The 23864-nt window shown below is 68.7% G+C and overlaps 1 protein-coding gene across 7 annotated transcripts; it reads right to left on the bottom strand.

Moving 5' to 3' along the window:
- Positions 1-553: 553 nt before the first annotated feature.
- On the bottom strand, positions 554-23590 carry AATK (apoptosis associated tyrosine kinase). 7 transcript variants are annotated; one of them, XM_074847744.1, is made up of 14 exons: positions 23445-23590; positions 12301-12434; positions 10932-11073; positions 9963-10042; positions 9720-9838; positions 9160-9247; positions 8894-9027; positions 8079-8163; positions 7242-7381; positions 6905-7054; positions 3651-6789; positions 3398-3545; positions 3073-3321; positions 554-2973 (listed from the first exon to the last, which is right to left on the bottom strand). In XM_074847744.1, exons 1-14 carry the CDS (start codon positions 23524-23526, stop codon positions 2945-2947), a joined length of 4719 nt encoding a protein of 1572 aa, XP_074703845.1. In that variant the 5' UTR covers positions 23527-23590; the 3' UTR covers positions 554-2944. The 7 variants fall into 7 exon arrangements, with proteins under 7 accessions (XP_074703845.1, XP_074703848.1, XP_074703847.1 ...); XM_074847747.1 differs by having other exon boundaries at positions 3073-3300; XM_074847746.1 differs by having other exon boundaries at positions 7242-7363.
- Between the last annotated feature and the right edge of the window lie 274 nt (positions 23591-23864).

Here is a 23864-nt window from a genome sequence, read left to right as displayed (position 1 = left end):
CCCGGGCTCTGGCTGTGCACAAGGGTCTCTGGTTGACATGTGCCGCTTCTTCCCCTCCCGGGGGGCTGGAGCAGATGGATGGGGGGGCCAGACAGGGCAGGGGCGAGGGGAGGGGCTCTGCTGGGGTGGGAGAGGGCTGGGGGCTCACAGCCCGCGGCAGGGGCAGGCCTGGGGTCCACTGGCCCAACACCATCCTCTTCTAGCCCCATGCTGGGGGCTGCAGCCCCCCCCCCCCCCCCCCCACCCCCCCCCCCCGCCACCTCCACCCCCACCCCACCCTGGGACCCCTGGGCAGCCACCCCAGGCTCCAGCCAGCCCCTCCCGCCCCCGGGGCTTTGCTGCACCTCCTGGCTTGGTGGTACCTGCAAGATGTAACCTGAAATAATTTTTGATGAGAAAAAGTAATTTATGAGCAATAAAATCTCCCCCCCACCCTCCCACCCCCAGTGTTTCCCTTGGCCGGAGGCATCTGCCCGGAGCATCTTTGGGCTCCATCCCGGGCAGCGCCTGGCAGCTGCCTGCGTGCGGGGCAATGATCTGGGCAGGAAACAGCTTAAGATATTTTAAAAACTTTATTATTGGCCCGATGAGATTTGACACACATGCTGGGAGCTGTATGGAAATCAGCACTGATAAAAAATACAGCAATTATGACCCGTATTGATAAAATAGACAATGTAATAATAGCCTTTCTATTAAAAAAAATATCCAAGCCACAGCTCTGTCCTCATGCTGCCCTCCAGAGGCAGGGACCTGCGGCGCCATAGACCAAACCCGGGCTGCAGGGAGGGGGGGGGACACACACAAAGTGAGGGGGGGGTCCAGGACCAGTACCCCACCGCCCTGGGTGCCTGGGGAAGGCGGGGGGTGTCGAGCAAACCACACAACCCCCCCCCTCGCAGCGCTGAGCGAAGCCCCCGCAATGCAGGCAGGGGTGGGGGGTGGTGGGGGTGGGGGGGGGATGTGCAGGAGGGTGGGTGCTGCAGGAAGGGCCCCCCCAGCACAGAAACACACACACCCCGCATGTGCTGCACCCCACCACCACCGATGGGTGCTGCACCCCCGGAGGAGGAGGTAGCCCCCCCCCTCCCAGCTGCAAAGTGTTCAGCAAAGAGCTTGGAAGAGCAGCGCTGGGGCTGGGGGGGGGTGGGGGGTGGGGGGTGGGCATGGGGGGGTGGGGTGGGGTGGGGGGCGTTACAGGTTGGAGCTTAAATAAAACACTTAAATAATGGCAATGGGTGACTTGGCCACCGGCTGCCAGGGAGAAGCAGCCAGCAGTGGGGGGGGGGCACAGGGCAGGCACAGCTGCCCTGGGTTTTGGGGTTCAAGCTGGGGTCCCCCTGGAGGGGAGGGAGGGGGGGCACAGCCCCCTCGGTCCCTCCAACAGCCTCTTGAGCGCCAAGAGGGCCCCAGTTGGGGACCATGGGGGTGGGAGAAGGTGGGTGAGGACGGGAACGCCTGTGCCCGGCACCAGGCTGGGCCCCGAGCGGTGCCAGGGCTGTGCCAGGCCGGTGACAGGCTCGTCCCGCGGCACCGTGCGTCAGCGTGGCACAGAACCCCCCCCAGCGCCGGCCCCGTCCCACGTGGGCACACGTGCTGGTGTGCGTCCGTGCACGCGTGTGTCCGTGCACGAGCACGTGTGGCCTCGGCCCATGTGCACGGGGCGGTGGGAGCTTGGCGGGGGACGGGGGGGGGCTGCAGGACGTGGGGTGGGGGGGGTGGGAGGGCGGGGGGGGCATTTCTCACCTCAGGGTTTGGTCTATAGACCCCAAAGGAACCAGCCCTGATTTCAAGGTTTCGCTCAGCTCCGCTTACTTCCATTTCCTTCTGGAAGCTGGAATTGCACAATTATCCTAAGCCTCAAATGAATTAAAAAACAAACAAACAAACAAAAGAACCTGAACAAAGAACCACGAGCGCCCCCCCCACCGTCCCCCCCCCACCCCCCCCACCCCCCCCCCCCGCCGACTCATTACGTCTCTTTGGCAGCAATAACTTAAAATCGCGTCAATGTGGGTTCAGTCGACAGCAAGTTTTGTTTTTAGGGTGGGTTCGGGTTGATTTTTTTTTTTTTTTTATCCTTTTCTTTAAATACAAAAATAGTCAGGTTGACAGGTCCCAGGGGGGTGGCAGGTCCCAGCTGGGACCCCCCCTGCCAGCCCTCCCCGTGCCGCTCCCCGCCGCAGCAGGGCAGGGGTCCCGCCAGCCCTTGGGGTCCCTTGCCAGCCCGGGACTGCTCCCCAAAAAGCAAAGGCGGGGGGGGGGAGCTCCCCGCCCCCCCCAGCCCCCCCCCACCACGCTGTGCTGCCCACCCTGGGCACAGGGGGCACGAGAGCCAGCGGCAGCCCCGGCACAGGGAGCGGGTGTGCTCGGGGTGACATCAAGCAGTGGCGGGTGGCTCCTCGCTCGGGACCACCGTGGGGCAGCCGTGGGGTGGCCAAGCCGGTACGTGGGGCTACCGGCAGTGAGGTGCAAGGTCAAGTGCACGGCACAGGGCAGGGGGGGGGCAGCACAGGGGTGTGGGGACATACACCACGTTGGGGAGCACACGTGGGCAAGAAGCCAAGGAGGGGGGACTTCGCTGCGGGGCAGGGGCGGGGGGGACAACACGCCGCAAATGTTAGCAAGGTCAGGGCACTACCCTTTAAATGCTATAATTTTTATATATATATATATGTCTATATATATATATGTGTCTTTTATACACGCACACACACACAGCCACCCGCACACGCACGCGCACCCTCGGCCGTCACCCACCGCCTGGCCCCGGCCGCGCCGGCCCCGCTCCCACTCACAGCAGCAAACGAGCTCCTTTCGATAAAATCTGCCTAAAAAAAGTCCAGCGCGCGGTCTGGGAGCCCACGGCCGGACCCCACGCCCGGCCCCAACCGTCCTCCACCACCCGGTGCCGGGGCGATGCCCGGCCGGCGTCCTGGCTGGCTCATTCCCGGTCGCCGTCTTCGCTGCTGCCTGCAACGAGCGGGACAGGCGGCGTGAGAGGGTCCCGGGGCTCCCACGGGACATGGGTGGGCAGGGCAGGGTGTCCCCCCGGGGGTGGCAGGGACTCACCTCCTATGGAGTCCATGTCCGAGTCGGAGACGTGGGTGATGGAGAACCGGGAGACCGGAGCGGGCGAGACGGTGAAGCGGGAGAACTGGATGGGCAGCACCTGCTTCTGCACCGGCACCAGCGCGGGCACGGCCGGGTCAGGCTCCGCCGGCGTCCCCGTCAGCGAGGCCATCAGGGACGGCTTCACCGGCATCAGCGGGAAGTCGTCGTCCCACTCGAAGCCGCCACCTGTGACACGGAGCGAAGGGGCTGAGCCCACCGCCAGGGTCACCCACCGCCGCTCCCCTATAACCCACCCACCCACCCCCCTCCTCCGGCCTCTTACTCTCTTCCGAGGCGTTGCCGTCCGAGGAGTCGTCCGAGGCGCCGAGCCTGTCCGCGGGGCTGGGGGGGCTGTCGGCGGCGGGGGGCTGCTCCGAGGGCTGGGGGGGGTCTGGGAAGCTTTGCTCAGCCAGCTCCCGCGTGGGGCTTTCCTGCAGGAGGGGAAGGGACCCTCGCTGGACACGTGGGGACAGCACCCGAAAATGCCGCAGGGCTGCGGCCAGCGCCCCAGCTCTGCCCACCCCGTGGCCACCCACCTGGTCGAAGAGGTAGATGGTAACGTCATCGTAGAAGGAGACGGCCTTCTTCTTGCGCTCCAGGTCCTCGCAGAAGGCCTCAGAGAGCAGGCTGGGCATCTTGAGGAGGCTGCGCAGGTTCCTGCCGCTCTGGCTCTCGGCCACCACGATGGGCACAGCCGCCGGCTCCTCCTCGCTCTCCTCGCTTTGCTCCTGGATGTTGTAGCAGCGCAGTTCTTCGTCCGACTCGTCGCTGTCTTCCGTGTCCTCCTCCTCCTCCTCCGGCTCCTCACGGCGCTCGGGGGCGGCCGGCCGCAGCTCCCGGGCAGACGGGAGTGGGGAGAGGCCCGGGGGTGACTCACTCCCTGGTAGCAGCGTGCTGGGACCCCCCGGCGCGTCGCCCATCCCAGTCCCCAGCCCCGGTTCCCCAAGCCCCAGCGCAGGGGGCACAGTCTGTTCGCCCCCAGCTGCGGCTCCCCCAAGTCCAGGGACACCCTCGGGGACGCAGGTGGCGCCGATGGCTGCCGACTCCCCGGGGCTCGCTGGCACCGGGGTCAATAAGAAAGTCTTGGGTGACGCAGAGCCCAGGGGACAGACGTCGCCGTCGGGGTGCGGGGAGCTGCCCGGCACCAGCCCCGTGCCAGCGGGTCGCTCAGTGCCAGGCGCCTGCGCCATGGGGGCGGCCGGGGAGGTCCCGGCCTTTGCCCCCTGCCAGTCCCCCACCAAACTCTCCACCACCGGTGTGTCCGCTGGCACCGCAATGCCAGGCGCTGCCAGGGGGCTGCCGGGTGCCCCTGGGGGGTGCAGCGGGTCCTCTCCCAGCCCAGGGGCTCGCCCGAGGTCCTGCGCAGGGGACCGGGGACCCTCCTCTGCCTCGGGGGTCCGGGACCCGTCGCTGTCCTCCTCATCCTTGGGGCCGCGCTCGGCCTCAGCGTCGTAGTCAGAGAAGTAGGCAGAGTCGCGGTAGGGGTTCTTCTCCGCCAGGCTGTGCAGCTCGGCCCCAAGGGAGGTGGAGAGCCGTGTTTCGGGGGCCGAACCCTCACCCTCGCCCCCCGGCAGCCCCGGGGGGGGTTTCCCCAGCTGGCTGAAGGCCTCCGGCTCTCGGGGCTCGTGGGGTTCTTTGAGGACGAACTCGGGGGACTCGTTGTTCTCAGTGTCGTAGCCGCTGTCGAGGGCTTTGGGCTGGCCAGTGGGCGCGAAGGCGGTGGGGCTGAACACCTCGCAGGAGCTGGCCGTGGAGGGGATGTCCAGCGACTCCAGGGAGTCTGGTGTCCCCACCTGCTTCTGCAGGGACTTGAACGCTGGGGCCGCCTCTGCCCGCTCTATGTAGTCCCCGGAGAAGTCGGTGAAGACACCGGAGGTCAGCTCCGCCGTGTCCTCGTCGCTCCCCTCCTCCGCGCTGGGGAAGCTGGCGCTGGAGAAGGTCTTGTCCGGCGTCCGCTCCACGTCGCCGGCAGCACACGTGCTGCTCTCAGCAGTAGCTTCCCCGGGCGCCGGCGCCTCGGAGGCCTCGGGCGCGGGCTGGGCACTGTCTATGCCAGGCTCGGCGGGGGGGCCGGGGTTCGGGGTGGTGGCGCCAGCCATGGGGGCGGCCTCCCCCGTCCCCGGTGCCGCTGCAGCGAGGGGCAGCGGGCTGTGGGCAGGGCTGCTCCCCTCCGCGCTCTCATCCGGGCGGGCATCGTGCTGGGCCCCCGTTCCAGCTGGTGGGGCCGTGCCGGGGCCCCACGGCGTGCCGGGGCTGCCAGCCAGCGCTGCTGCCTGCGAGCCGCCGGAGGTTGATGAGTCACGGCTGTGCCAGGCCTGGCGTCGCGGGGAGGGCGAGCGGCACGGGGAGGAGGAGCCGCCGGCCATGCTGGGGGGCTGATCCTGCCGCAGACGGCGGAAGTCGTGGCCTGGAGGGGACCCCCCGAGCTGGGGCTGGCCGCGTGGCACGGTGCCCAGAGGCTTGGCCATCAGCCCCCGGAAGGTGATCATGCGGCGGTAGCACCAGCTGTCGCCGGCCGGGGGCTCGCGGGACGCGGGGCTGCCACTGCAGATGTTGTTGTTGGACGAGCTGTTGGAGGCCCAGGGATGCTGCTGAGCCGGGGGGCTCAGCGCCTGCGGGCGGGGGGCACCGGGGGGGCTGTCCTCGCCCAGCTCCAGCGTCACGCAGTCTGGCCGGGCCCCGCTCTGCCGCCCGCCCAGGGGGGCTGCCCGCGGCTCCCCATACCCCCGGGGGCTGTAGGCGCAGTTCACCGACGGGGAGACGCCGAGGGGGTCAGTGAAGATGCTGGGCTGGAAGGTGGGGACGGGCCAGTCCTGGCTGCCCGGCTGGGTGGGCTCGTCCTCCAGCAGGTACCCCTCGGCCCCATGGCTGGGGGACGGCTCGTAGCCCCGCGGCTCCTGGCCGGGGCAGGGGTAGGGGTAGTACTCGGCGCACTCCCAGGAGCCCTCGCCCGCTGGCGCATGGCCCAGCAGTGGCTCCATGCTGAGGGAGACGGTGGGACTGCTGTCGGAGTCGTAGGCGCTGCCGCTCCGGGCACCCTGGGCTCTCCAGCAGGACGGGGGGCGCGGGGACCCCCGCTCGCCCGCGGGACTGTAGGCGCACATGGCGTAATCCAGCTCGGCGCTGCCCTCCCCGGGCCCCTCGATGCGGATGTAGTACTCGCTGCCGAGAGAGGGGCTGTGGGCACCCAGGATGGGCACCACGCCGGGGGCCGGCAGGCCGGGGCAGCCCGCGGGCTTGCACTCGTAGCAGGAGGGTGAGACCCCCAAGCTCAGGCGCCCCGCGGTTGTGGCTGGGTAGTAGAGGTCATGGTAGCGGGCGGCACTGCTGGGGCTGAGGGACCCCAGGGGTGCCTGGAAGTGCTCGGTCTTGGTGTGCTCCCACTTGTACTCGAAATTGAGGCCGTGGCTGGTCTCCATAACGGTGAGGATGTCGTCGCCGTCCGAGGGGAAGCCGTCAGCCGAGAAGTGCTCCAGCAGCGGGAAGGAGGAGAGCTCGGGGCCGTGGTGGCTGGCGCTGGCGCTGCCGTTGGGTTTCATGGAGTTCCAGCGCTTCTCAAACTCCTCCTCGGCCTCCGTGGCCCCTTTGGCGCAGAGGTAGGAGAGCAGGAGGTGCACCTCCTCCGCCGTCGGGCGCTGCTCCGGCTGCAGCCAGCAGAACTGCATCACCTCGTACCTGCCGCAGCGAGGGGCGAGGGTCAGCCCCGGCGCCCCCACCACCACCCCGCCCCAAGCGCCTGGGGATGGGCGGGGGGAGAGGGAGGGGGCAGGATGCGGCCCAGGGTCCTCACCAGCGCTCCGACAGCGAGAGCTTCAGCTGGGGCTTGGGCAGCTTGAGCTGCTGCTCCTTGATGGCGTAGGCCAGCACTTGCCGGTCGGAGTAGTGGTCGTAGGGCTGGCTGCCCAGCTCAAACAGCTCCCAGATGGTGACGCCCAGCGACCTGCGGGCACGGCGGGATGCTGGGGGCACGGGGACACCCCCACCCCGCTGCCGGGGCGGGCAGCCCCAAAGCCAATCCACCCGACGCGTCCCACTGAGGCCGCCCTCGTGCCAGACACCCCCCGCCCAGGGCTGCCAGCCCAGCAGCAGCCCCCCCGCCACCCCGTACCCCCCCAGACCACGCTCACCAGATGTTGCTGGACTTGGTCTGGTCCACGATGAGCAGGTTGCCGTGCACTTCGTCGATGAGCTCGGGCGCGATCCAGCGCAGCGGCACCCACAGCTGGTCGGCCGTCACGAAGTAGTCGTCCTGCCAAGTATGCAGGGTCAGTACGAGAAGAGAACGTCAAACCTACACGTAAGGGACTGGCCACACCACGGCAAGAGCTGCCCCCGGCCCCACCACCAACCCCCCATCCTCCCCAGCCACCCATCGCTTGCACTCCAGCACCCTGATGCCCCCCCCAGCACATGCTCTGCTCCCTCTGCCCCAGCGCCCAGCACCCACCTCTCCCTTCTGCCTCCCATCCTTCCCCCCTGTCTCCCCATCCTGAGCCCCCTCCAGCCCCCTCCACTCCCCAGCCCCAGCCCTGCGATCTCAGCTGCAGACAGCCAAGAGCAGGCAGGACAGACAGGCAGCAGCTCCCAGGCTGATGTGCTGGCAGCTGCCTGCAGGGACCTGGCCCTGGCAGAGGGGCACGTCCAGGCCAGCCCAGGCAGTAGCGGGGAGCCCTGGGTGCATCACACGGCGCTCGGGTGGGGGGGGGGAAAAACCCTCTTTGTGCTCAAGGGGAGCTGCCAGGCCAAAGGGGGGACAAACTTGGGGGCAGCCTGGTCCTGGGGTACAGAGAGTCCCTCACAGGGTGGTCTGCAGGACAGCCCCCCCCCTCTCCACTGCCCCAGCAAAGCCCTGGGTGAGATGTGAGCATGGAGAGGGGTTGCAGTGTGTGTGTGTATCATGGGGTCCCGGCATGCAGCCCCCCCCTGCCCCTCCCCAGCCCCCTCTGCCCCCAAACCAGCCTTACTTTGTACTTGCAGTGCGAGAGCCCGTAGTCTCCAATCTTGACGGTCAGGTCGGCGGTGAGCAGGCAGTTCCGCAGGGCCAGGTCGCTGCCAAGCAAACCCCGGGGCTGTCACCGCTGCCACGGCAGGCAGGGGGGGGCACCCACCGCCTGGGGGGCCGAGGGTCTGTGCTCAGGGAACCCCCCCACTCCCCAGGCAGCACCGTGGGCTGGCAGCGGGAGCGGGACGGCTGCGCAGCGGCGGGGGCCCAGCGGTCTCACCGCCAAACCCCGGGCGTGCCGATAACCAGCCACCAAATGCACAGCAGGAATGCCTGCGCGGCTCCAGCTGCGCCTCCAGTCTGTCCGTCCGTCCGTCCGTCACACGCTGAGCCAAGCAGAAAGTGGGTGGCCCCGGGCAACGTGAGCCCTGGCACAGGGCCGGGCTCCCAGGCAGCTGCTCCAGCCCTGGAGGGGTCACGTAGACGGGGCACACGCGAGACCCCCCCCCCTCTCCGGCGCGGCACAGCCCCCCCCTAGGCCTGTTGGAAAGTCCCTTGCCAGCACAGCCGGGGACCCTGCGTCCCCCCAGCCGCAGCACTGGGCACCCACCCGCAGAGTCTGGCTTGGGTGGGGCAGATCCGGTGGCCCCCGATGGCAATGCACCCCCTCCTCAACAAAATCACTGATGCTGGAGTCTCCATCTGCAACTCACTCAGCACCAGGATATTGTTGGGCAGGAGGAGCAGCGGTGGGGCAGGAACGCCGGCGTCTTGGGGGACCCCACATCTTCAGGCCCCTGCCCCGATTCCCCACCCCGGGGTGCCAGGCCAGCCTACCTGTGGATGTAGTTGTTCCTGTGGAGGTGCAGGACGCCGCAGGCCACCTCGCACGCCATCCTCTGCAGCGTCAGCGGGTCTGGGGCCATGGCCTCGGCCCCCCGGCAGCTCCGCAGGTACCCCTTCAGGTCACCCTGCAAGGGCAGTGTCACCGTCACCCTCCCCAGTGCTCAGCTCACCGAGGGGGTGGGGGGGTCAGCCATGCCCCAGCCCCACGGCAGCACCCTGGGGAGCAGGAGAGGGTGCAGGGGACGTGGGGGACTCACCAGCGGGCAGAACTCCATCACCAGCAGGTACGGGGTGACCTCGGCGCACTGGGCCAGGCACTGCAGCAGGTTGGTGTGCTGGAGGGCCCTGTGCGGGGCAGAGCAAGGCCGGGGGGGTGCACGTCAGCCCCCCCATCCCACCCCGGGAACCGTCTCCCTGCCTCCTCTGCTGCTGCGCTGGGGGCTGGCACGGGGGCTGCCGGGAGCGGGTACCAGCACGTCCCAGCGCCCCGGGACGCACCACAAAGGGACATTTGTTCAGCTCTGCTGGGGCAGGGAGCAGCTCTGTGTGTCCCCCCCGCCCCAGCTTCGTCCTCGCTCTGCCCCCGTGACCTCGCCGCAGCCTGCTGCCTCCGCGCCACAGCCACCGGGTCCCGGTCCTGCCGCAGCGAGCCCGGGCAGCCGCGTGACGGGGCCAGGACAGAGCTGTGCTGCCCGGAGAGCTCGGCCGGGCACCTCCACGGGGCAACCGGCAGCCAACGGTGGCATGGAGGGGCCCAGGTACCATCCATCAGCATCCCCACTGCCGGTGGCACCGCGGAGCCACCCGGGGATGTTACCTGTAGGGCTGCGCCTCCTCCAGGAACTGCATCTGGTCCTGCACGCTGGCGCTGGCCTTCAGCTCCTTCACCACCACCTGGGTGCTGCTGATGCCCGAGTTCACCTCCCCCAGGAACACCTGGGGCGAAGGAACAGGCTTGTCCCCTCCATCCTCACCCCACGCCCCATCCCGCAGAGCCCAGGCCCCGCAGCCAGCGCCCCAGCAGGGTGTCCCGGGGTGGGGGGGACCCCCTGCCCCTCACCTTGCCGAACCAGCCGTGCCCGATCTCCTTCAGGTAGAGCAGACTCTGCCGCCCCAGGTCCGCCGATTTGAGGAGCTGCACTGTAACAGAGCACATCCAGCTGCCCGCACGCCCGCCTGCCCGCCCGCGTCACCCCACGCTCCCGGCCGAGCTCTGGTGTCCCCACCGTGCCACCCACTACCCCGGGGGGGCTCCAGAGCGGCCCCCACAGTGGCCATCCCCAGGCACCCTGTAGCCAGGGCATCCTCCTGTCCGGGCATCCTCCCGCAGGCATCCACCGACGCAGGGTACCGCTGTCCCCAAGGAGCTGGCTCCCTGCCCCTTCTCCTCCCCAGGGCCCTCAAAGCCGAGCCCTGCGGGAGCTCTGGCATATAGCCCCTCCCCGGCCCCCCCTCCCCACCCCGGCACAGGTCCTGCCCCTCAGGCACCCATGCCAAGGGTGGCAGCAATGGGGCCATTGTTGGGCTGCACCGCGCCGCCTCGCACCGCGCCGGCCCCCCCCCACACTGCTGCCATTCCCCAGGCCGGGGAGCGACCCTGGGTGGGAGGGGGCTGTGGCCGGGCACCCCCCCACATTCCTCTCCCACTCATGGGCTTGTTTACGCAGGACCGGGGCTGGCGGGTGTCACAGTTTGGGGTCCCTGTGTCCCGTCCCACCCCAGTGGGGTGCACGCTGCTGCCCTGGGCCAGTGCCATGCCTGGGGCTGGGGACAGGCCACCAGGACCCCTGCACAGAGAGACAGTGGCAGCCCCCTCCCCCTTCAAAGACCACAGCTGCCTGTCCCCTGCCCACGAGTAAAGACCACAGCTGCCTGTCCCCTGCCCACGAGTAGCTCCTGCCAGAGCCGTGGCTCCTCAGCAAAGGGGACCCACCATCCCCACAGCCCGGTGATGCGGGACCCCCAACCATGGCGCACGGAGGGGGCGTGCCCGGCCACCTGGCTTACCCCCCCCCCCCACCTGGCTTACCTGAGCGCCCTGGCTGCTTGGCCATGGGCAGGGAGACCTTGGTGAGGGGCAGGACGTAGACCTCGGGGCCATGTTGGGGGGCAGGCGAGCCCTGGGCCGAGAGCTCCGTCACGTAGTCGTCCCCCTCGGCGTTCTCAAACTCCTGGGCCAGGGGGGACACGGCGGGGGGGAGGGGGGGGGCACACACCGAGCAGAGACAACTGACCCTGTGGGTTCCCTGCTGCCGGCACCCCTCCACCTCGGCACTGCCCCCGGGGAACGGGGACCCCAAAATCACACAACCCCCTGGCACACCCCCCCTCCCACCCTTCCATGGGGATGGCCCTGGGGCAGGCCCCCCCTCCCCACCACCCCATCCTATTACCTGGCTGCGCTCTCCGGCCAGCCTCCAGCTCCTGAAAGCCGCCTGGGCGAGCAGGTAGGCGATGGTGAGCATCTCGCCCTGCTCCGGCCCAGCCCTGCCTCATGGTGCTGCCAACCCCGCCATGCGCCGCGACCCGCCGGACACGGGCAGCGGCCGGCCCCGGCCGTGCGCCCCTATATAACCGGTGCGGGGGCACGAGGGGGGTCATTGTTCCCTTGCGGCGTGGCGAGGTGCTGAGGCCGGTGTGGGATGGTTACACAACGGCCCAGCATGTCCGTCCCCCCGCCTGACCCCCCTCCCGCTGCGGGCGCCACAAGCCTCCACAAAAATCCCAGCAATTAGGGAAAAACCGTTTCTCGGCACATTCTGTGCCTGTGAGGTCAGGGTGCCTCCCACCCCCGGGGGCGTGCGGGTGGGACTGCTGCGGCCCTTAACCATGGCGTGGCCTGGCCCCGCACGGAGCTGGGAGCCTGGACGGGTCAGGATACGGCCCGCAGAGATGCTGAGCCCCGCAGTGTCCATGCTCTGTAGAGCCAGGAGGCCAGATGGGTCAGAATATGTGGTGCTGAACCCCGCAGGGTCCATGCTCTGCAGAGCTGGGAGGACGGATGGGTCAGGATACGACCCCCAGTGATGCTGAACCCTGCAGTGTCCATGCTCTGTAGAGCCAGGAGCCTGGATGGGTCAGGATACGGCCCACAGAGATGCTGAGCCCCACAGCATCCAGGCTCTGTGCAGAGTGGGGATCCTGTCTGGATCAGGATCGGGCCCACAAGCATGCTGAGCCCTGGCAGCCTCCGGGGAGGGGGCTGAGCTCCCCCTGAGCAACGCTATCCTGAGCCGGGACACATCCTGCACCGGCGCTGGGTCTGGCCCTGGCAGCCGGGATCCTCCGGGCACCTCTGTCCTTCGCTGGGCTCCCAGGGGGAAGCCCCCCCCACCCCAGTCCCAGCGGGGTTTGGGGAAGGCCCCCGCTCCCCCCGTGTCCCCCCGTCCCCAGCTCACCTTGAAGCCGATGTCCCCCTTCTTGCAGCACAGGCAGGCCAACATGAGGAAGATGAAGGTGAAGAGCCCCGAGAAGGAAACGGCCACCACGGCCAGTGAGGAGGACCAGGAGAGCTCGCTAAGGGGGGTGCCGTCTGCGGGGACAGGGGGGGCTCAGGGCACAGGGGGGGACAAGGGAGGGATGAGGCTGTGCCGGGGTGGGGGGTCATGGGATGCAGGAACATATTGGGGCTCACGGGGTGGGAGCACTCGTTGGGGTGGGGGGTCCCAGCACCACTGTACCCCCACTTGCTGGCTCAGCTCGCGGCCAGGATGAGGGGGGAGCCCAGGAGGGACCCCCAGAGCCGAGGCAGGACAGAGCCTGCACAGAGGGGGGATGGGGGCACAATCCCCGCAGCCGCAGGGTGACAATGACACCCCGTGAAGGGGGGCCTGGGCCGGCTCGGGGGTCCCCAGCCCAGCACCCCCACCCAGCCGAGCCCCCCCTCAGGCTTTGCCCTCTGGCGGGTACGGCAACGGCCTCAGCCGCTCCCCGGTGCCCAGGTCCTGCCCTGTCCCGCAGACGGACCCCCCCAGGGGAAGTGTCTGCCAGAGACCCCCCAGCACTGCCGGGACCCCCCGGCCCCGCTCCCCGGCCACCACCAACAGCTCTGCCTCTGCCCCACCGCTGGGCAAACCGCAGCTCCTGCCCCCGAGCCCCGCGCCGGCTCCGGACCCGCAGCCCACCGGGCACGGCGATGGCCTCGCTGCCACTCCCGGCTGGGCACCGGCACCCTGCAGGCACCAGCACACCCCAAATGTGGCACCCACCACCCCGCTCCATCCCACCCCACGGCTGCGTGTCCCCTCGGGGTGACAGGGAGGACGGTGGCAGCCCTGGCCCAGCTGCGCGGCGCCGCCAGGCCCCCGCCTGCAGCTGCCACATTACTATTCTGCCCTGATCCTGCCCGAACAACCGGCGCGATTGTGGTGGGAGGAAGCCGGAAGGGCCACGGCACTGCCAGCGGCACCGGCCTCGCCGGGGACCCGCACACAGCCCCACGGTGCCCCCCGCGGTGCCCTCCCCATGGGGGCTGGGACGGGTGCTCAGCCATAACCCCCAGACCCAAACCTCCCCCCAGCGCCACGGTCCCTCCGTGAACCACGACGCCTCGCCCCATCACCGGCCCCGTGCCGCGACCGTGCCGAGGCGTGACGCCGCGCTGCCGGTTCCCCCCCGCTCCGGCGCGAGTCTCAAAGGGCACAGAGGGGCTGTGGGGGGGGAAGGTCCCACCACCCCGCTGCCCCCCAGGCACTGCGGGGTGTGCGCATGGGGCGCCCCAACTCCTGGCACGGCGGCAAGTGGACGCACCGGCCCCGCGTGCTCCGGCGCAGCCCAGGCCACACCAAACTCTTCGCGGGTGCTTGCGAAGGAGCTCGAGAGCCATCTTCTACGGCTCGTGGATGCAAAGCCGAACCTGGGAGGAGCGGGGGGGGGTGGCGTTCCCCCTCCTTTCCGCTGGTTTCCATGGTGAACACACTTTGTACCGCGAATGTCACCATTTTCCCTGGATAGTGGGACAGCAAGAGAGAAAATGACTCACTGAAAAGAGCCTTTTGAACGTCGACGGGGAGCAGAGCGCGGCGGCAGAAGCCTTTCCAGCGGGGACCATCAGCTGAGCCGGCCCCCGGCCCCGGCTCGGGAACTGCAGCTTGGCAAACCAACCTCTCCCCAAACCAACGGGCCGCTGAGGGTCGGCCCTGCCTCAGTTTCCCCACCGGTACAACCGGCGAGCTGGGAGCCGTGACCAGCCGCCCCCAGCCTGGTCACCACCACGACCCACCGCCACCGGGCAAGCGAGCGCTGCCCTTCCCCGTAACCGATGGGTGACGCGGCCTCGGTTCAGAGGCCAAACGCTCCCAAAACCAGGTCAAATGCAAAACCGGCACCAGCTGCTGGAGCACCGGGATGCCGGGACCAGGCCTGGCCACTTGTGGTGGGAAGGGCCCCACCCAGGGCTCTCAGAAGAAGCCGGGGTCCCCCCCGCATCCTGCCCCCCACCCCGCGGCTCTGCTCCCCGCTCTCCCCGGAGGAGCGGGGTCCCCCGGCATGGCACCGTGCCCTCCTCGGTGCTTGGCACCAGCCCCGGGCAGCCTGCTCGGATGCCTGCCCGCTGCGACGGCCTCTGGGTCAAGGTCAGGGTGCTCAGAGCCGGCCCAAGCCGAGCTGGGGTGCAGGGGGGCGCACGCAGCACCGCAGCAGCGCCACTGGGGCAGGGGGGTGGCTGCACCCCCACAGCTGAGCCCTGCACACGGTGCCGGCACAGGCACCAGGCTGGGGTAGGTGTGGGGGTCACCACGCTAGGGGGGCCGGGACACCAACACAGCCCTGCCTGGCACCGCCACAAACCCCACCACCACCCCCTCCAGCCACGGGGGTCCCTTCTGCACCCCCCAAACTGCCCACGCAGAGTCGGCCTCGCCACGGGGGTCAGGCTGAGAACAGCCAGTTCAGTGCATCCTCCAGCCTGGCCAGCAGGAACTGCTGCATCACTCAGGCAGCCCCCAGCACCCAGGGGGCCAGTGACCCACCCGGCAGCAGGGCTGGCATGCACTGGCAGCTGGCTACAAGCCACGGAGACCTCTTACCCCGGCCAGCCCGGCAGGGTGGGGTCAGGCAGGGGGGGCTTGGTGACAGCAGCAGGGCCACAGCCCCAGCCCCGGCAAACGGGAGCAGAATGGCAACGGAGCGAGACCAGGGGACGCCGGCTGCAGCGGGGCGCAGTGGGGCACAGCGGAGCGCAGCGGGGCGCAGCGGGGTGCAGTGGGGCGCAGATAGACGCAGAGGGGTGCAGTGGGGCGCAGAGGGGTGCAGTGGGGTGCGGCGGGGTACACTCTGCCCTCCCACCCCCCAGCGCTGCTGCCACACACCCCACAGCTGGCCCAGCCCTGCCTGCACCCCCCAGCCTGTTGCGTTGCCCACGCGGCCCAGATCGCAGCCCTGAACGGCCGGTTCAGGGGCGGGAAAAGTCGGGGGGGGACACCCAGGCGCGGGGTCCTGGCCCTGCAGCACGACGCCGTTGCCCGTTCCGCCGGTCACCGTGCCGGCAAGCGGAGCAGGGCCCTTCCCGGTGCCTTTGCTGACTCACGTTTGGCGGGTGGCTGCGGTCGCCTCGCCGGCCATGGCACGCTGCCGCTGGGCCGCTGGGCGAGCTGGGGCGATGCTGCGGCCGCCGCTCGTCGCTCCCCGGCGGAGAGCGGAGCCCGGCACGGCGAGCGACGGCTGACGTGTGCGGAAGGGACGAGCCGGGACTCCCGCGGAGCCCGGCGACAGCTCAGGGCTCCCAGCCCAGGGCGAAGCCACGGGCAGGCAGCGCCCAGCTCCTGCCCACCCAGCCGGGTACAGGCAGGGCTGCCCAGCGCCCTCCCCGAGCGGGCAGAGCGCAGGCGATGGCTCCAGGGGTGAAAGCTGCGGGGCACCGTCACAACCCCCCCGCTGCCGCCTGGCCTCTCGCTGCAGGACCTGGCGCAAGCCGCAGCCCCGTGCCTCAGTTTCCCCACCGAGGGGCTGCACAGAGGCGAGGGCTCACAGGGCTGCCCGGGAGGTGGCGGATGCTCCCCGGCCTCGGGAGCGTGGGCTGCCCCTTCCCCTGACCCCCCCCCCAACTCCCACCCCACCCCAAGAACCTCCTGGGCTGGGCTGCAGCACCCTGCGGCAGGTGCCCAGCTGGGAGAGGCAGGATTCGGGCAGGGTGCAGGGCAGGATTTGGGCAGGAGCAAGGCAGGATTTGGGCAGGGCAGGATTTGGTCAAGGAGCAGGGCAGGAGCAGGGCAGGATGTAGGCAGGAGGAAGGCAGGATTCAGGCAGGGTGCACGGCAGGATTTGGGCAGGATTCAAGCAGGGAGCAAGGCAGGATTCAGGCAGGGCAGGATTTGGGCAAGGAGCAGGGCAGGAGCAGGGCAGGATTCAGGCAGGAGCAGGGCAGGATTTGGGCAGGAGCAGGGCAGGATTCGGGCAGGAGCAGGGCAGGAGCAAGGCAGGATTCAGGCAGGATTCGGGCAGGAGCAGGGCAGGATTCGGGCAGGAGCAGGGCAGGATTCGGGCAGGAGTAGGGCAGGATTCGGGCAGGAGCAGGGCAGGATTCAGGCAGGATTCAGGCAGGTGCAGGGCAGGATTCAGGCAGGATTCAGGCAGGTGCAGGGCAGGATTCAGGCAGGGTGCAGGGCAGGATCTGAACACAAGGGACCCATCGGCACCACCAGCCACACGCTCCCCTGCCTCGGCAGCGCTCCCGGCACAGCCCCAGCCCTGGTAGCGCGTTAATCCCCGGGTCATGGGCAGCGTCCAGGAAAGCAATTTTACACCCCAGAGGACGAGCGCTCTGCTCACCCACACGCAGCCAGGCGGCAAGAAACCATCCGCTGCCATTTAGCACGCAAACGCCCCGCTGCTCCTCGCAGTCCCTCTGCAGCTCCCGAGGGAAACTGAGGCACCAGGAAACTGGGTGGCAGGGGGAGAAGTGGGGTGGCCCCAGCTGCTGCACCCCTGAGCCTGGATCTCCCCCCTCCACGGCAGCAGCCGGGAGCGGGGTCAGGGCTGACACTGCCCCTCGGTGCCCCCCGGGAGCCCGGCCCGAAGCCGGTACCCGCAGCACCCTCCACCGAGCCACCGCGGGAGCCCCCCAGCCCCTCGCAGCGACCGGCCGAAACCAGGGCACAAGGAAGCAGCACCCTGTACCCCCCCCAGCCCTGGAGACCTTCTCCCACCAGAAAGAGCCAGAGCCATTCGGGCAACCTCTCCGGTGATTAATAGATTGGTTAATTTTAAATGCAAGGCACGCCTTGTTAATCTGTTCTCCTTATGTATCTTTTAATGTGGGCTTATTTAACCAACGCAGAAGTATTTTAAAAGGATTGATTCTTGCCTCTTAATTCTGGTTTTATCATCTCGGGATGAATTAGCAGTAAAAAAATAATTAGATGGAAAATAAAAAAAGATCATCCATCATTTTCTAACGTGATGAAATAAAAATTAGGACTGTAATAAGTACAGGCCAAGCCGCATCATTGTTGTGCGCACACCAAGCGTGTCAGCCTGATTAGAAACAAAAAATCCAGTTCCTCCATCAAAGCCTGCCCTGCCGCAGAGCTGGGTTTCCAGCCGACACAGCCCAACCGCGATCCACTTTCTCCATTTTCCGAGAATATAAAAATATATAGAAACACACGCAAAGCAAGATTCGGTGGATTATTTAAACCAAATTCTCTTGTTTAGTGGTTTGAACCAGGGGCAGCGAAGCCTCCCGTGCCGGCAGGGATGTTACAGCTGCACCACGGCAAACCCGAGGGACGGGGAGCGACCTTGGCCCTTGGTGCCGGGAGCGGAGCCAGTGGCTGGGGCTGCCCATGAGCGTGGCACCGCGGTCCCGCCGCCGGCAGCGTGTGGCACCGGCCGAGACGCGGCTCTCGCCAAGCGGCAGAGCAGCGTTTACGTAACAGCGGGAGAGAGGCAGCGCGGAGCGGGGCAGCCTATTTTTATCAGAAATGCTCGGCGGCGTTATGAAACGAGCTTTGGCTCCAAAGCAAAGCGGCAGAGGAGCAGGGCCCCGTGCCAGAGGTGGCCGAGGGGCGAGCGGGCAGGGGGATGCTCTGGGGCATGGGGGTCTGGCCCCCGCCACGGGGCACCTCTCCCTGCCACCGAGCCTCGAGGTGCTGCGGCGGCGAGGCCGGGGGCTCCACGGGGGCTCCCCTCCCACCTGCTCCACAGCTCAGAGCCACGCGGTGCCGGCGCCGCAAGGATCGCCACGCTCCCGGCAGCACCCAAGGGCACGGCACAGCCCTGCACGCCCAAACACCACCCGGGCAGGTTGGGTGAGGGGTGCAGAGGGGACCCTGGGGATCACCGGCCACGGGACCGGAGCTGCCTCGAGCCGCGGCGGCCTGTCCTGGCCCCAGGCAGCAGCGTGAGCCGAGGGCCCTGCATGGCCCTGCCAGGGGGGGTGCTGGGGAGACCCCCGGCTCCCAGGCAGCTGCCAGGGTGTCCCCATCATGGCCCTGGTAGGGAGCAGGACGCAGTGTCGAGGATACTCGGGGCACGAACCAGAGGGATGCTCAGCACCAAGGCAGCCTGGCACCCCTCTGCACCACGCCAGCTCTCAGCCAGCCCCGCAGCACCCAGATCACCCATCACCCACGTGCATGGGCACACACAGACTGGGGAGCCCTAAAAAAACCTGCTCTGCCGTCGCGATGGCGGCGGGGATGACCCAAAGCCAGAGCAGGTCCCAGCCCAGCTCCCCAACACCCGCCTGGGGCGCAGCCACCGCAGCCTGTGCGGGGGGAGCGCCCGGAGAAGCACAAAACCTCACAGGTATTTCAGAAAGACGAAGGGCTGCAGAGGCCGACACGGTGACCCGGCAGCGGGACATCCCAGCAGAGCCGGGATGGGGGCCTGGGAGCGCTCCTGCCCACGGGAGAGCCGGGCCCTGCCCGGCCAGGCAGGCAGCGCTGCTCCATTTACTGCGTTTGCCCACACTGGAATTTTCCTTTGCTCCAGTAATTAAAACAAACCGCTTTAACACGGCTGTTGGCACCAGGCTGCGGAGGAGGACGCCGGCCGAGGCTGGCAGAGGGGACGGGACGGGAAGCGGGACCCCCCCGACGCTCACTGCCTTCATCCCGCGCTGGGGGATGGTGGCTCCGCAGGAAATCCTGGACCTGCTCCCCCTTCCTCCAGTGCGAAGCTCTCCCACACCGCCAGCCCCACGTCCTCTCCGTCCCTCGGCCAGCCCCGAGCACCACCGGGAGCCCCACGCCAGCTCAGGTGCAAGCCGAGATGTTCCCCGGCCCCGCCACCCCCCCGGCCGTTAGGCCAGGCTGGAGCAGCTCTCGGAGCTCAGCTGATGGCAAACGATATTATGTCAGTAATTGCCCTACGACAGCCACGCCACACGCTCCGCCAACGCTTCCCTGGGCTGTCAGGGGGATTAATGCCCAGAGGAGATTTATTTTCCTGCCAGCAGGCACGCTGAGTCAGCACAGCTCGGCTCCTTGCAGCGCCAGCACCGTCACCCTCCAGCCCTCGCCACGGCGACCCCGGCGAGGTGCCGGCTACCCCAGCCTGGTGCCCCGCACCGTGTCCCCGCAGGGTCCCTCCAGCTCGGCCCACCCCCATGAGCAAAGCCCCGTGCCGGAGCAATCGCCGGGGCAGGAGCAGTCGGAGATGAGCAGCGGCTGCAGGGCACAGCCGGGACCTCCCTCCCTCCATCCCAGGCAGCCGAGTCAGTGCGGCATGGAGTAGGGACAGGCTCAGCTGCGGGACAAGAGTGGCCCAACGGCCCCGTTGACTTGACCTGGCGGGGATTTTCCAGCCCAGGGAATCAGCAGGATGGCGAGGCAGCATCACACGAACGAGGCAAAACCTGGGAAGCACGAGTCGCCCGCTCTGCAGGCAGCCAGGCCCTGGCTAAATGCAGGAACCCCCCCTCCAGCTCAATACAGACCCCTCGTGTGAGCGGGAAGGATGCGGCACAGCGCAGCCCCCGCCGCAGCCCCGAGCCGGGCAGCACCTTGGCGGTGCCAGTTCTGCCCCACGAGCCCGCGAGCTGCTCTGGCACACGGTGTCCCACGGAGAGCCGGGAGCGGCAGGCAGGGAGCCCGTGAGTCACAGCCCGCTCCCCGCCCCGGGAGCGCGGAGCCCTTTCAACCCCGGCGTATTAATTTCTCCTAATTGGCTTTGACAGGGATCCGTATCGCCATCCAGAACGCAATCGCCCGTGTGCGCTGGGCAGGGGTGCGGGGAGGGAGCGGCACGCGGAGGGAGGGAAGGAGGGGAGAAGCGGGCAGCGAAGTGGCACCCCAGGGGAGCGGCGCTGCCGCTGCCCGGATCCGTCCCTGTGCCGAGCGGGGCCCAGCTGCCCACCAGTGCTGTGCCAACGCCACCTCCCAGGGCAGCCCAGGCTGTGCCGGGCACTCGCCACACACCATCCCAGCGCTGCCCATCCCCGGCATCCCCGCAGGCACCGCGACTCACCCCTCGCCTGCGTGCCCGGCTCCTGCTGCCCGCCAGCCCGGACAGACGGACGGGCCCCACGCACCGTCCCCTCGCTGCAAACGTGTGGCGAGAGGGGACAGTGGCCACGGTGCCGCCCCGGCCATGCTGGGCGTTAACGCCTCCCGGTTGCCACCACCTTCATATCCTGTCCCAGGAGCTGCCACCTCCCTGCCCCAAATCCCCCTTTGGCATCCAGCCTCAGCGGCACCTTCCCCCTGGCATCGCCGGCAGCACGGGCGGCACCAGGGTGGGAGCACAGGGGGTGCCCAGCCCTTGGTCCATCTGGGTGCTACGGCCTGTTTGTCACGATGGTCCCCTCCTGTTTGTCACGATGGTCCCCTAAGTCCTCTCCCATCCTCATGCCAGGAGTGGCCGGTGACGCCAGACGCGGAGCACCAGCGCTCGCTGAGCTGTTGCTGCCATGTGGGTTGGGGCAGAGGACAGCAGCATGTGCCAGCTGGGACTGGAAACAGGGCTGGGGGGACCCCCACCCTCCCTCGGCCTTGACCCCCATCCCCAGCCAGCACCGGAGCTCTGGCTGACCCCAGCGCAAGCGCGCTGCCCCGGCACACAACCCCCCCAAACCGTGGGGTCCCACAGCCAGAGCGGGGAGCAGTGACACCGCAGGCACCAGCAGCCAGTGACGCCTCATCAGCCACCGCGGGAGGGGGAGAAGGGCCAGGAAGGAAAAAAAAGGGGAAGAAGAAATAGGTGGGGGAGAGAGGATGTTTCTCACGATTTCAAAACACACTCCTGGGTCTGAGACGGGGAAGTGAGGGCTGGGAGTGGGGCGGGCAAGCAGGGCAGGCAGGGCAGGCAGCAGGGCGAGGAGGGCAGCAGCCCTTTCCCCTAGCAGAGACGTCCTCGTGTCCTCGAGCAGCTGCCATCGGCTTCACTGCAAGAGGACGGGGTGCCGGGGACACCAAAGCAAAGCGCTGCCCACCCGGGTGACACGGGGGAGGCGACGCTTCTGCCCGCTGCCCTCCAAGCAGCGTCCGCTCAGCCGGGCTGCAGCAGGTCACGGCACTTCCCAGGGCAAGGAATGGGCACCCAAATCCCACGGGAAGGCTCGGGGCAGGCGGTGGGGTGGCCGGTGCTCCGCTGGTGGCTCCGCTGCTCCATGCACCACGCGCGAGCATCTCGGGGACTGGCCTGTGGATGGGCGAAGCAAGACGAGAACCACGAGGCCACTGGGCTGGGAACCCTCTCCGGAGCCCCCCACAGCAAACGCAGCCCCCCGAGCCGGGCACGCCGGGACGGGCAGCCGGCACATGGCACAGACACATCCAACAGCTGAGCTGAGCCTGGGGGTTGGCACATCCCCTCGGCACCCCCACGCCCAGGTGACACCGCTGTCACCGTGCCCAGCCTCGGCACTGCGGCTTCCCACTGTCCCTGTCTCCAGGGAACGTGGAGTCACCGGGCCGGGAGCGTCTCTGCTCCCCTCGGCGGAGCCAGAACTCCCGGTCCTGGCCCGGCCACGGTGCCGCGGTAACCCCGTGCCCTGCAAAGCGCTTCCAGGCTGGCACAAGCAAACCCCATGGGCTGGCGCGGGCAGCCGGCGACGCGGCGCAGGCAGGAGGTGCTGCCAAAGGGATAAAATCAACAAAGCCGTGAAATAGAGAATACGGTTTGTCCCCCCCCTTTAACTCCTCTCCTTGCCAGTAACCGTGGGTGGCAGCCGTACGGCGGCGGCCGAGCCCTGGGCCCGGGCACGCGGCAGCGTGGCAACGGGCAGCGATGGAAACCTTCTTGCAGAAGGATTTTTAAATCAAACATGCCCTGCAAATCCCCAGGTTGACGGGATTAGCACAGCAAATGGGGCGCCTGACAAAAACCCAGAGCAGAATCACGCCGGAGGCTGAGGACAGTAAACAGGGCTCCGTTCCCAGCGCTACCGCATTTTAGATGCAAATAAAGAGGTTTCCTCCTGAACAGAAATCAATGCCGAGCAGGCTGGGAACAAAGTCTCCGGCAATGGGGACGTGGTTTGGTGAGTCCTGACGTGGTTCATGTTTAAATCCCTCCACGGATTCAGAGCGTCGGCAGCTGCCAGACCCAGGGCCGGGGAGCGGCGTGCGGCGCGGGAAGGGCTGGGAGGGATGCAGGAGCCCGGCACCGACAGCCAGAGCCTCCGCCGGCCCCGGCAACGCTTCGCCTCCTTCGTGGTGACGGAGGAGGTGATGGGAGAGGTGTGGGAACCGTCAGGGAGCTGGACCCTGACCCACGTTTTCCCCGGTTTCATAAACAAAGGGCCGGTGCTGAGCTCACCGCCAGCCCCACCGGACCTCCCCGCGCCTCGCCGGGGGCTTCCCACCTCCGTTGGTCCCGCGCCCGAGGGGCTCCCGGTGCCCGGCGCGGGTGTGAGCCCCGCAAGCCAGAGGGACACGAGGCAGCTGCCGGCGTTTGGCCACCGAGAAGGGAAAAGCAGAGGGAGAAGAGGGGGGAGGCTGCTGCTGCGGCAGCCCCAAAACACGCGCACACAAAAGCCAGCCCCTGCTCCGCTCCCGCGTCTGCAGCATCTTCCTGCAGCTGCGACGCGGCCGAGGCCGTAACACGGCGCCTTACATAACCGCCTGCGCCCCGAAACACCCGCTCCCCGGCCCCCGGCTCCTCGCCGAGCCCCGCCGGCTCTCCCAGCCCAAAGGGCCACCACTAGCCCCCTGGCCGGTGGTCAGGCAGGCATCGCAGGCTCAGCCCCTGGCACCATCTTCCTCCCTCTCCCCATCCCCATCACTCCTGTTGTTATTATCCTATTTTCAAGCCGGGAGATGCCTTCAGAGCCCCCGGGATTCCTCCGCGCGCTCCAGCCCGGGGAACAAAATGCCGCCCGGTTGCGGCAACGGTCCCCCCCGGCCCCACCGAGGCGGGCGAAGGCGGCGGGTCCAGCCCGGCTGCCGGGACCGGGAATGGGAATCCCGAAACGTGACATTTCACGGTGATGAGGGCGAGGGGATGCTTCGCTCAACCGTGCACCGGCAAAGCAGAGACGAGCGAGGGAGCCGCGGAGGTGGGGGGGGGGCGGGAACGGGGGACCCCCGAGGGCACCGGGGTGGGTTCGGGGTGGCGGGGGGAAGGCGGAGGGGGGGGGCAGCGGGGCTGCGGCACTCACCGGGGTCGAAGTGGGAGCTGAAGGCGAGGCTGGGGCTGAGGAAAGCGGCCGACATGGCAGCGGCGGCGGCGAGGCGGCCCATGGCGCGGCGGGAGCCTCACGGCCGCCGGCTGCCGCTGGCCCCGCGCTGGGCACGGCGGCGGCAGCGGCGGCGGCGGCGGCGGCTCCTCCTCCATGGCGGCCGCCGCGGCCCCGCGCCCCGAGCCCCGGGGAGGGGCCGCGCCGCCGCCGAGGAGCGGGGCTCCGGCGGGCGGGGGCGGCAGGTGCCGGAGCTGCAGCCCCGGGCCCGCACCGGGACCCGCCGCTCCCCCGGGATGCGCCGCCGCCGCGCGGCCCGGCCGGGACACCATCCCCCCCCCCCCCCCCCCATTCCCCACCCCCCAACCGGGACCGGGACCCCCCCGCCACGGGAGGAGGACC

This window comes from Strix aluco, chromosome 21 (genome assembly GCF_031877795.1).
Source record: "Strix aluco isolate bStrAlu1 chromosome 21, bStrAlu1.hap1, whole genome shotgun sequence".
NCBI lineage: Eukaryota > Metazoa > Chordata > Aves > Strigiformes > Strigidae > Strix > Strix aluco.
The sequence above is the reverse complement of the archived record's forward strand: the minus strand, read 5'-3'. Positions and strand labels throughout refer to the sequence as shown.